This window comes from Nelumbo lutea, chromosome 5, assembly GCF_056320005.1.
Source record: "Nelumbo lutea isolate HS-2025 chromosome 5, American lotus-T2T, whole genome shotgun sequence".
NCBI lineage: Eukaryota > Viridiplantae > Streptophyta > Magnoliopsida > Proteales > Nelumbonaceae > Nelumbo > Nelumbo lutea.
The window spans coordinates 26,701,590-26,713,646 of NC_142688.1; the positions used below are offsets into that span (position 1 = coordinate 26,701,590).

Consider the following 12,057-nt stretch of genomic DNA (forward strand, 5'->3'; position numbering starts at 1 on the left):
GTAGGGTGTCAATGGACCAGGTTTGGATTGGGCCTAGTATAAATTAAAACCAACTTATCGAACAGTTCGGACAGTCCAGACATTGAATTTAACAGATCTAGTATTGTCCAAAGTATTGAACGGATTGGATTGAAGCAGACCCATATGTAATGGACTCATACTAGACATGATCGGATTAGACCAATATCCCGTCCATTAACAGTCCTATCTACAACCAGCAATGGATTTAAAGACAATTGGCACCCTTTAATTGATACTACTTTCTGCTTGCAACACAAATCTCACATTTCGTGAGTTTTAGCCATATTCCTTTCCACCTGGCAAAAGCAAGTTTTCCTTTTTGGACATCCTTTGCTTATTTGAAATATATTTATACTTGATGAAGTGGAAGAGAAACCCATTACATAAAGCACGCAATAAATCTGGCATAGGTAGAACTTAGAAGAACTGAAAACAAGCCAATCCAGAAGGTTTCAGTTTGATGGGTGGTGCGTACGAAAACGCTACATGATATTGATGAGTCCTCCATAACAAAGTCGGTTGAAATGTGTCAGCTATAACAAGTTCTGAGTATATGTTCTGTGGAACAATGTGAAGGGCTCAAGGCCAAAGCAATATGTATTTTTGTATGTGTCTTACTAAAATCTTCCTTAAAGAAAATTCCTGGCTCCACCCTCAATGGGACAGATGACAAATTATGATGATCAGGTCCCGTACTTGCCCGCTTGGCATTGATCAGACCCCACACGCTTCCATAATGCAACAACATTAGAGAATGCCAAAGCGACCAAACACTCCCTAGCCAATGAAGCTTACAAAGCCATATGACCCATATTCAATGTGTATAACACAAAATTCATGGAGGAGAAAAAAAAAAGGCAAGATATAAGAAGTATTTACCCATGAAACAATTAATTCCAATTACATGGAAGTCTTTCAGTTTCGTTTTCAAATTACATCTGGTCATTTCCGATATCTGAGGTTAGTAGTGGGAAGGCAAACACATCTGTTGGAATGGAATTCAAATGACCACATTTTGATCATTTTAGCTGTAGTCAGGACTTGGGAATGGTTTCATCTCATTCTTTTGTCTTCTACTGTTCGTTCCTGGTTTACGCGCTTCTGGGGGCGCTTGTCCAGCATTCCATCCTTCCCAATTCCCGATATGCGAGAGAGAATAAGAGTAGGAAATTTCCACCCAGTTTCATTTCCGTGTTTGGAACGACAATTAATGGGTACTCAACAAATCCTCCTTTATAAAAGGGTCCGAGGCCAAAGGGTCGTGGTGCAACCGTTCAGATACCTGCAAAAGCTACACAGCAAGGAAACAAAGTGAGTGAAAGACAGAGAGAGAGAGAGGAGGATATATCGTGAAGGCGAAATGGAGATAGAAGAAGTGAACACCTCTTCATCAGCACTGCCACTCCTGTCTCTGAACCATGTCTCTTTACTGTGCAGATCGGTGGGCAATTCCGTGAGGTTTTACGAGCAGGTCTTGGGTTTCGTTTCCATCAAACGTCCCTCATCTTTCAATTTCCACGGAGCTTGGTTAGTTCTTCTTCTTCATCAATCATCATTTTCACTTCCTTTATTTTCTGCGTGTTGTTTCTTAGCGAGCCTGAATTCTATCAGCTTAATTAGCTATTTCAAATTTCTGTGCAATATCAATTATTCGACTAGGTTGTTCAATTATGGAGTTGGAATACACCTGCTTGAGAACACCTCAGAGAACGCAAATGTCCCGAATCAATCACGACCCATTAATCCGAAAGATAACCACATCTCCTTCCAAGTAAGCATTAATGTCTGGATTGTTTTCAGCCATATACAGGGATTTCCTAAAATTTAATTGATTTCAAATTTTCAATTGAGCAGTGCACCGACGTCGGGATCGTTAAAATGAAATTGCAAGAGATGGGAATGAAGTACGTGACCGCGTTGGTGGAGGAAGAAGGGAACAAAGTGGATCAGGTGTTCTTCCATGATCCAGATGGATACATGATTGAGATCTGCAACTGCGAGAACATCCCTGTGGTTCCTCTCTCTGCTTGCCCACTCCGAGTTTGTAAGACCAAGGAGGTAACTTCCATTACTTTTCCTCTTCCTTCCCCATACGCTGAGTATAATCCAGGTGACATCACCTGGAAGAGCGCTGTGGCTCGGTGCGGAATGATGGAGCGTGCTATGATGATGAGCTTGAGCAAGGAGATGATGAACTTCTCGTTCTGATTTAAGTTGTCAACTGTTTTAAGAGTTAAGAGCACTGTCAATTCCTGTTACAATTATAGTGAATTATGGGCCGTGTTTGTGGTCTGGTCTTAATTTGATAATTTACATGTTCGGTTGCAGCTCTTAAGTTTAATTGTATGTGTTTGACTATTGTAAAGAATAAATTAAATATTGAATTGTTTTCGTCAATAGTTGTTGATAATAAGAATTTGTTTTATGATCATTGGTGGGTATAGTCTATGGTTTGATGCAGGATGAATCCATCTTGGCTAGGGGCGCCCATGAGCCGGGCTCGCCCGGTATGGCCTGGAGCACATACAGCCTACAGCCTAGTCCCACTGTCAGCCTGGGCTGGACCTGGCCAAAATTTTATTCGGTTTCTGTAGGCCCAACACTCCACAATATGTAAACTATTTATGCCACACAAAATTAATGGGTCAAGATAGTCTTTAAATGGGCAAATTCCATCCTGGAATTGATGCAAGGTTGCTTTGTGCAAGTTCTTATGTTGGCTTAGTTCGAGTTGCAACCATATAAGGCCATGTGTCGCCCTGTGTCTTAGTTCTGAGATCCGTTTACTAAACAACCTTAGCGCAATTATAGCCGGGCCAGGGCAGCAGTTGTTCGATTCAGTCCTCACAACACAAAACCCTTTTCACACTGTTCACAGCATTTTGCAGTTATGCATTCCCTATTTGTATATTTTTATGCATGGAAGATATTTCCAATGCACAGCTGAAAGGAGTTTATACATCTGCGCCCCACAACATTGCACATCCCCGCCCTGTATTGAGAATTTTTTTCAATAATGTACTAGAAATGATGATGTTATCATCGGAAGATATTCCTAATACACGGTGGAGATTAATTCAGGAGTCTAGATTAATTAGAAACAAAATAATACACATGATCTGAGCACATGGTCTGAGCTATGTCCATCACAAGTGAACACTAGTTCACTGGTATGTACTGAACATTGACGTGTTCACTTGTGATAGATAGTTTATCTCGGTGTGTATGATTTTGTCTCCAGCTGTGAGAACCGGACTGAACTGGTAGGACTGGGCAAAGCCAGACTAAACTGGACCAGGTTAGTGAAGGCAGGATTTGATCCTAGGCATGCATGTGGAAAGACCAAGAACATGCTGCTGAACTAACTGGCACTCCACCCAATATTCTTTTTAAGTTTTCCCTCACTAATGCACAGTCCAGGAACAGATTTTCAGGCCAAAAGCCCTAATAATGTTTGCAGAATAAACCCATATATAGGCAATTCTTAAATTAATAAGTTAAAACTTTCTAACAGAAGATATCACCCGGAGAAGCAGAAAATGAGAAAAGCCGTAATATATACAACATATATAGGCCTGAGTGAGACATGACGAGTAATATCTCACCTTGTAATAAATTCGTTTTAGGTATTCATGGGGATGATAAATAGCTTTTTGTTAGAACTCTAGAAGTTGAAAAGCAATGCAAAGGATCAAATTAGTCCGGATACGTTTAAGGTTAAAGTGTCCAAGATAATGTTTCTAAGGTTGGACAAATATATATATATATATATATATATATATATATATATATCACGATTACAAATTTGGCTTACACCAAAAGCATGATTTGATAAAACTTGGTATATGACTCAATTTTAAGAATAATGATACTTACAAGCAATATTTTGTCAGTAAATTCAATATGGAAATTAGATTTTGTTCAAGTTCAATACCTTCAATATGTCAATTTTATATTAGGAATTCTGGACCAATAGTTCGAGCTATTTTATGGGTAAATGTATGTTAAAATATATATTAAATTGGAAATATAAATCCGTTACTAATTAAGAAAAATCATAAAATCATGAAAAACCAGATGGCTCCTCTTCCGCAACCATTTTTATCCAGCCAAATACCTTAAAATAACAATATTCAGGAAATCATCATTTAATTTCTTTCATTTTACACTATCATTATCTGATTTTTTTATGTTAGTATTATACAGGGGTGTCAATAGACCGGTTTTAGATTGGACCCTCTCCGACCCCTTCCAAACCAAAATCTATTTGGAAGGATTGGACTGACCAACATGACATATTGAATTGGACCAGTCCAGACTAAATAGTCCAAAGTATTTATTGGATTGGATTGGGTTGGATTGAGCTAATATCTGATCCATTGATAGAAGATGAGAATGTAGATGTCAATGAACCAAGTTTGGATTAGAATTAATTTAAATTAAAATAAATTTGAGCAGATTGAACCGATCCAAAATGATCTAAAAGATTCATTGGGTTGGATTGGACATGGAGGTCCATTTGTAATGGATTCACATTGGACCGGATTGAATTGGACCAAATCCAGTCCAATTGACACCCCTTGTTTTATCTAATGTGAGACACCAATGGTGGGTCTAAATCTTCTACTTGACATGTAGCAGCTAAAGAGGGCAAAATCATCACTTTCACAAAGAGAGATATATGTTCGATCCACTTCAAAAAGATCCAATTTGGTTGGGTGGTCTTCTCTTCCAAGATTCTCTGATATTTTGTGCAGAATATCAAAATCTTCAAGATGACCGACCAGAAAACTACGGATAGATATAGATAAGCTATATGTTGTGCGGTGGTCTGGCCAGACTCTGGACACCCTACCTAATACATGCTCAAGTCCCCTTTCAAAGGTTCTATTTTGTACCAAAACAATAACTTCAACAGATTTAGTTCTAAAAAGAAACATGAAAGAAACTTCTCTGAGTTTTGGATTTCGTTTGCAGTGTGCTCATATATATATAGAGAGAGAGAGATATTATTGCACCTATCACCACATAATTAATTATTAATCTACGCGTCTTGGGTATAGCTAGCAGAGAGACAGAGACAGCAGCAGCTTCGTTGCAATAAGGGGAACATCAACCAACGCAGCATATTCAAGTACATTTACATGATAGAGAGAGGCAGAGACTCAGAGAGTAGCCAGAGACATTCCCGAAATTCAAGGTAGCTGCCGCTATTTGTCTGGCTCTGCTGAACCAAAGATGAATTCAAAGAAAATGCTTACCCCTTTCATGGTTTGGTTCTATATATGTGTTAATCCAATCCAATTAAGTTTAGTTTCCTCATGTAACAAGGATTCCGCTGGTGCATGCAGTTTCCTAACCATCAAATATTCCTCAATCATATCTCTTGGGATTGTCAACTGAATAATCCTATTTAGGAATGTTGTGTGTACGTGATCTCATTGAGAGATTCTTGCTTAGTATTCGTTTGGCTTAACGCTACGTGAACCAACTCCACCATGCATCTTGTTGCTAAGCCAAGCCTCAGTTTGGAAGGAGTACAAATGCAAATATATACAGTACAAATGCAAACAAAATAATACAAATCATAAGATTTTGCACTCTACATATTTGCATTTGTTTTCCTTCCAAACTGAGCCAAAGACCCTCTGAACTTGAAAATTAACAAATACCGTGATCTTTAGTCATTAAGACTTGAGTTTAAAAAAACTGATTATCTCCATCAAATGGATGCACAATTAGGCTGTATTTGATTTGAAAGAAAAGATAGGGATATGAAACCAAACAACACAGTCTTAAGGGGGGGCTTTCGGGACTGGATGGGCTAGAGATACAGGCATGTCATGATTGATTTGGAGGCGTTTTGTAGTGTGGATGAGAAATTGAGTGATGTATTCTCAACCACACCACAACAAAATAGGTGTTCTATACCGTGATAAAAATAAGTAGCCTGAACTACACCGCACTCATATAGGCATTCTATATGGTTTCGATCAAGAGTAATAATTTTTTTTTGTTTTTTAAGAAAAATAAAAATTAATTTGACATGTGATCAATTTAACCATAGCCAATACAAATTAATAAGAAATTAATGGATAATTAAATTCAAAAATTAATTGTGACTAAAAAAATTAAAAGTAATATAAAGATATAAAACACATACATAAGAGAACTAATATTCATGATAAATAATTAATAAAAAATTAATTAGAATTATTAAAATTAGTAAAAACATAAAAAAAAAGTAAAATTCCTACTTTTAATACCAATTAATAACAATTGTAATGATAAGATAAATATTCTTAATTAAATATAAGACAAATAATTAAAAAAAAAAATTGTATGAATTAATATACATGCTAAGTACTGGATAGGGAGAGGAGCATGTGGTGTGGTTATCTAGCTGATATTTTGGAGTGTGGTATAACCACACCACAAGAATTCGGACTCAGGTTGATGCTTGGACATTTAAATTTTCCAGACTGGGCTCGGGCCTGATTTCTGAAGGAGTGCAACTTGGGTGGGCTCAACCTGAGCCCAGACCGGTTCAATTTGTAATTTTATACGGGTTAAGTTTAAATTTCTGATCCTTGGGCTGGGCCTAAGCCCAAAAGTTTGGGCATTTAAATTTTTTGGACTGCGCTCAGGCCTAGCTTTTAGGAAACCCAAACGTGGCTCAAGCCCAATTTGATCTTATCTCAACTCGAATCCGACACAATTGTATACATGTATATGCACATATGCAGACACATATTTGCATGCATAATGCATATATGCATATAGATACACATATATATCAATTTTCAGTGTAAGCTATTTGACCAACTTTTAGTATGGGCTGAGCTGGGGATAAATAATTCGGACTTGGGCTTTAGGCCCAATTCTTAGAGTTGGGCATGGATCATTGGGTTGAGCTAAACCCCCGCCCAGGCTGTCCGACTTACGCCCCTAATTAGCTGGCGTTCCTAGAAAGAGGGCTATTGTCTTCACTCTTCCGTAAAAAATTAATTAAAGGGACAAGTAGACCACACTCCACCTCAGAATTCTGAATTTCAGTGCAGTCCTAGAACAATTCTGAATTCCACTGAACAGGAAAAACCCCAAGATTTTAATAAGAATTGACTAGGATTATAGGAAAGTTCCTCCAATCCCGATTACAGCACTCATTTACGTACTTATCCGTATTGATTATTACTGAATACATTTGAGACATTTTGAGAAGTCTATAAAAGGGTAAGAGGGTGTGGGGAGGATTACAAGCAAAATCTATAAAAGTAAAAGAAAGAAGAACAAGAAGGATATACATTGTGTAGGCAAAATGGGAGTAGATGAAATCGGCCTTTGTACATCACTCCCCCTTCTTTCTCTCAACCATGTATCTCTATTGTGCAGATCGGTGAGCACTTCGGTTAGGTTCTATGAAGATGTCTTGGGCTTCATTCTCATAAAGCGGCCCTCTTCTTTCAATTTTCATGGAGCTTGGTTAGTTCTTCTTCAAATTTCATGTATATTAACGAGTTTCTTCAAATTTCATTGAGAATTAATTACGTGAATCGTGTTCAGGTTGTTCAACTACGGAGTTGGGATACACCTTCTCGAGAATAATTCGGTGGATGCACATATCCCGACTGTATCGCGACCCATTAACCCAAAGGACAACCACATCTCATTCCAGGTAAAGAATTGTTAAAACCTTGTCGCTTGTGAGATATAGCTCTATGGGTTCTCCAGCTGATCAATGCAATTTTTAATTGGAACTTTTTATCGAACAGTGCACCGACGTCGGACTCGTTAAGATGAGACTGCGAGAAATGGGAATGAAGTATGTGACGGCAGTGGTTGAGGAAGGGGGGATCAAGGTAGATCAGGTGTTCTTCCATGACCCAGATGGATACATGATTGAGATCTGCAACTGCGACAACATCCCCGTGGTTCCTCTCTCTTCTTGCCCACTCCAAGTGTGCAAGGCCAAGGAAATAAGTTGCAAGATGGCTGCCGTCATTGGTTGCGGAGTGATGGAGACTAAGATGATGGAGAGTTTGAGCACGGAGATGATAAACTTTTCGTTTTAAGCTGTGTGAACTGTTGTTTATTAGAGTAGCTAAGTAGCTATAGCATATTTCTGTTAACTAATGTGTGGCTTTTGTTTTGGTCTCTCATCAAGTTTGAGACGAAACTTGGACATGCTTGTATTTTGTTTAATGAGAAGAATAACTATTAAATATATTATCGAACATTATAGGCTCTTTTCAGCTAGGGTTTGATAGGTTCTAGAATGAAAACTTTTTACAGACAAGAACTCAGTCCAACGATCGAACAGGATATGGCAATATATGGACATTTTACGTCTGCTGCCACCACCGTCGCACAAATTCTTGCAACTGCGGAGAACATGGATAAAGATTGGCTCTCTACGTTCGAAATCCTTGTGCTGTCCACAGGGCGAAGATAGAACAAGACACGGAATGATCTGGTAGGTGTTTGGAAAAAAAACGGTTATTACATCAGTGCTATGTGTACGTGTTTTCTGAAGAAAAGCTCACCGTTTGGTTGGGAGTTTTTCAAAAAACGTTTTCTCAGATCACCTCTTGAAATTTGGGGAAGGTATGGTCTAAGAAAACGCCTTTTCTCTGTTTTCTCTGTTTTCTATCATTAGTATGATGTTGAAAAATGTCTATATGGTTCAAACATTAAAAAAAAAAAATACATCTTTTGTGCTGTATCGTTTTTTCAAAATATATACTACAAAAACAGCACTGAGTCCAAACACTGCCCTGGTTTTAAGCTCGATGCGTCCATTTTCTTCAATTGGGCGGTGGCACAAATTTTGTGGGTCGAAGGTCGCAGCATAACTCAGAGAAATTGTTTAGTTTTGACGGGAAGTTTCTTAGTAACATCGTCGTGAAAGATGACATGGTTTGGGTGGACCATCTCCAGCTCGTACAATGAATGCATCAAGAATGTTTCCAAGGTAAATAGATGGGATTTAACGCTTAGGATGTTTTAATATCTTGTCCTTTTATACTCTCATAATTAAATCCTGTGTAGTAAAGGCCGGAATCACTCTCACAAATCCTCAATTTCTGATTGAGAGGCATGAGACCTTTCTTTAATTTAATTTGTTGCAATCAAGCATTGACTCTACCGATGAAGAATCCAATCCGCTATATATGTGTTTTGCTTCATTTGTCTTAATTTGCGGTTTTATTAGTCACAAGGTGCATGCAGGGCCCACTAATATAAAACCTGCTTATCAGTGGGTTTTCAGTTTTCTAATTTTCTTGGAATGAAACCCCATCTGTTTTTTGCACCCAGTAGTGCAAGTTGGGCGGACTTTGTTGAATTTTTGTTAAATTTTGAACGGATCGACCCAAAGGTCTGAGCCCGAAACAATGTAAAATGCTAATTCAGGTTAATTCAAATTGCACCTTTATTCACACTTCTGTGTGAATCATTTGTTATGTAACGAATCACAAATGAACAAGGTTTGACATCAAGCAAATTAACAAGTTAGTGGAATAATAGTGTGTTTATTTGTGATAGGTTATGTAGCAAATGATACATATAATGGTCCGAGCACAAGATCCCAAATGTCTCGGGAGTCAAGATGCTTGACCTGGAGCTTACAAAAAATCAAAATTCAAAATTTTCAGAAAAAAAAACTCACAATAAATTAATGCTTTATTCATAATTTATTTATAGGAAAAATTCTCAATTAGAATCTTGTACTTTGGGTCTAGTGTCACTTTGGTCCCAAAACTTTAAATTGTGATAATTTAGTACTGAAATTTTCAAAATGTGTCAATTTAATGCCTGTCGTTAATCAGCCATTAAATGGTATTTGAAAAGACACAAATACCCTTTGAGTGTCATCTAATGTTCTTTATTAACCATCCAAATTTGACAAAAAATAATCAGTCCCAAATTCTTGCCTCTTCTATTCAAGAAAGTTGGAGGCTTGAGGTCACCACAATGCCCATGGAGACATGACCCCAACTTTCTTGAATAGAAAAGGCAAGAATTTGGGACTGTTCATTTTTTTGTCAAATTTGGATGGTTAATAAAGAAAATTAGATGACACTCGAAGGGTATTTGTGTCTTTTCAAATACTATTTAGTGGTTAGTTATTTGATGATTTAACAGTAAGTACTGAATTGGCACGTTTTGAAAATTTGAATGCTAAATTGTCATGTTTTGCAGTTCAAAAACCAAAGTGGTACTAGGCCCAAAGTATAGGATATTTAATTGAAAATTTTCCCTTTATTTATTTTAATAGTCTAAACCATGGTTTTCAAAACCAGGCCGGACCAGACGGTCGGATTGGTTCTTATTTTTCCCCAAAACTGGATTTTCTCCAAAAACTATTGATTTTGGTCAGCAAACCGCTGAACCGGATGATTAACCATTCAAGCTGTTCGAATGATTTTGATCGTTTTTTATTTTTTTAATTTTTTTGTCAAAATGGGCCAACCATTCGATTCGAACAATCGAACTATTTGACCCGATAACCAAACTCCTAACCAATTCGGTCTCTAAATCGGTTTTGAAAACCATGGTCTAAACCAATAAATAATATATGTATAAGGTATTGATGTAACATCCATCACCCAATTTTAGGACTCAGTATCGAATCAATCTATCTGGTCCAAACTCTCAAAACTTGAAAGTTGGAAACAAGCACTTGTATTATCTCATCCCGTAAATTCCGTGTGTAAACCAATGGTCGATTGGTATTAATATTAAAACTATTTTCTTTTAGATTTACTGTTCACGCGCAACTAGGGCTTCATTTGTTTGCACTTTACAGTGATATTCGTGTAAAAATATTAGTACAAAGGAGTTAACGACAAATTTTGATTTTCTTTTGTTTCATATCTTACTTTATTTTATTTATTTGTAATCCAAATGAATAATACTCTCGACCATAAAGACCATTACTATATATACTTAATTAATCGAGGCCAGTAAGATGGGGTCTTCTTTTTCCCTTAGCATGGAGAACTCTCGACCCCTCTTTGCAATAGTCTCTTTGCTCCGAAAAGCCACGGTCGAAATCCGATTTGCTACTCACACAGGACGCCTCATACTGACTTCTAGGTACATTCAATATGCATTAGAAGTATTCCCCGTATTTATATATTATTATTTATGGGAGATGTTTTTAAAATAAGGTGAAATGTATTTATCCATACAAACTATGCTTATATTTATTATAATTATACAGAAAAAATATCTCAACTTTTATATAATATTATATAGGGGGAGATGTTCCCGATTCACAGGGTAATGTGTTGTGGGTAAAAGTGGGCAGGAGATCCCGAATCTCGCTCAATACCTCTTCTCCCTCTCTCATATTTATATCTCATCATTTTCGATCCACAAAAGTGTTCGATCAGTGCTAAGCCCATTCCATATATCTCCGTACGTGTGCTTTATTTGATTGGGAGATATTCCCATTGAAAGTGCTGTTACAACCGTATGGGCACACATTTGCGCTGATAAAAGTCGATCTCGAAAAACAGGGCCGATAGACTACCCTTTTTCAAGCTTTTGGACAGATGAAATGCTACCCACTTCTCAACGCGTCTCATCGGTTGTGATCGGTGAACCAGATTAATTCAAATATTATTATTTTTAATACTTCTCTAACGACAGAATTGGAAAAATATTGATTTTGGGGAGAAAACCAACCCATCTGAGCCACCTGAGAGGCCCTGCTACGTTACTGTCGCTGCTCTGTCGAGCGAACAACTGAACATAGATCGGGCCAAGAAGGAGACCCAAGATGGGTTCTCAAGTCGGGTTATCGTTGGGATATTCGGGACAGGTACTATTGGATGGTGGCTGGCAACCTGGTTGGATGGAATCCCTGGCTGAGTTTTTCAGCAACGACAGCCTGCAAAAGCGGTTGAGATACATATACTTGACGGACACACAAAGTGATTATATGACCACCGAGTAGTCACTACAATATAAATGAATCTAAATTGATATATAAATTCAGATTATCAAGGCTAATAGATCCAGTTTTGCGGT

The 12,057-nt window shown here is 37.6% G+C and overlaps 2 protein-coding genes across 2 annotated transcripts; both read left to right on the forward strand.

Annotated features, from left to right (window-relative positions):
* Nucleotides 1-1,212: 1,212 nt before the first annotated feature.
* Nucleotides 1,213-2,418, forward strand: LOC148851205 (glyoxylase I 4-like). The gene is made up of 3 exons (XM_088944671.1): nt 1,213-1,548; nt 1,681-1,792; nt 1,876-2,418. The coding sequence occupies exons 1-3, from the start codon at nt 1,382-1,384 to the stop codon at nt 2,227-2,229; spliced, it is 633 nt and encodes a 210-aa protein (XP_088800797.1). The 5' UTR covers nt 1,213-1,381; the 3' UTR covers nt 2,230-2,418.
* A 4,794-nt stretch (nt 2,419-7,212) lies between these two features.
* LOC148851206 (glyoxylase I 4-like) lies at nt 7,213-8,255 on the forward strand. Its single transcript, XM_088943947.1, has 3 exons — nt 7,213-7,503; nt 7,585-7,696; nt 7,794-8,255. Exons 1-3 carry the CDS (start codon nt 7,340-7,342, stop codon nt 8,091-8,093), a joined length of 576 nt encoding a protein of 191 aa, XP_088800073.1. The 5' UTR covers nt 7,213-7,339; the 3' UTR covers nt 8,094-8,255.
* The last annotated feature ends 3,802 nt before the right edge of the window (nt 8,256-12,057 follow it).

Bases quoted from the DNA above. Each gene is read 5' to 3' on its own strand.
- LOC148851206 (XM_088943947.1), top strand. From the start codon at position 7,340: ATGGGAGTAGATGAAATCGGCCTTTGTACATCACTCCCCCTTCTTTCT. The intron at 7,504-7,584 runs GTTAGTTCTTCT...AATCGTGTTCAG, and splicing joins TTCAATTTTCATGGAGCTTG to GTTGTTCAACTACGGAGTTG. The intron at 7,697-7,793 runs GTAAAGAATTGT...TTTATCGAACAG, and splicing joins ACAACCACATCTCATTCCAG to TGCACCGACGTCGGACTCGT.
- LOC148851205 (XM_088944671.1), top strand. From the start codon at position 1,382: ATGGAGATAGAAGAAGTGAACACCTCTTCATCAGCACTGCCACTCCTG. The intron at 1,549-1,680 runs GTTAGTTCTTCT...TTATTCGACTAG, and splicing joins TTCAATTTCCACGGAGCTTG to GTTGTTCAATTATGGAGTTG. The intron at 1,793-1,875 runs GTAAGCATTAAT...TCAATTGAGCAG, and splicing joins ATAACCACATCTCCTTCCAA to TGCACCGACGTCGGGATCGT.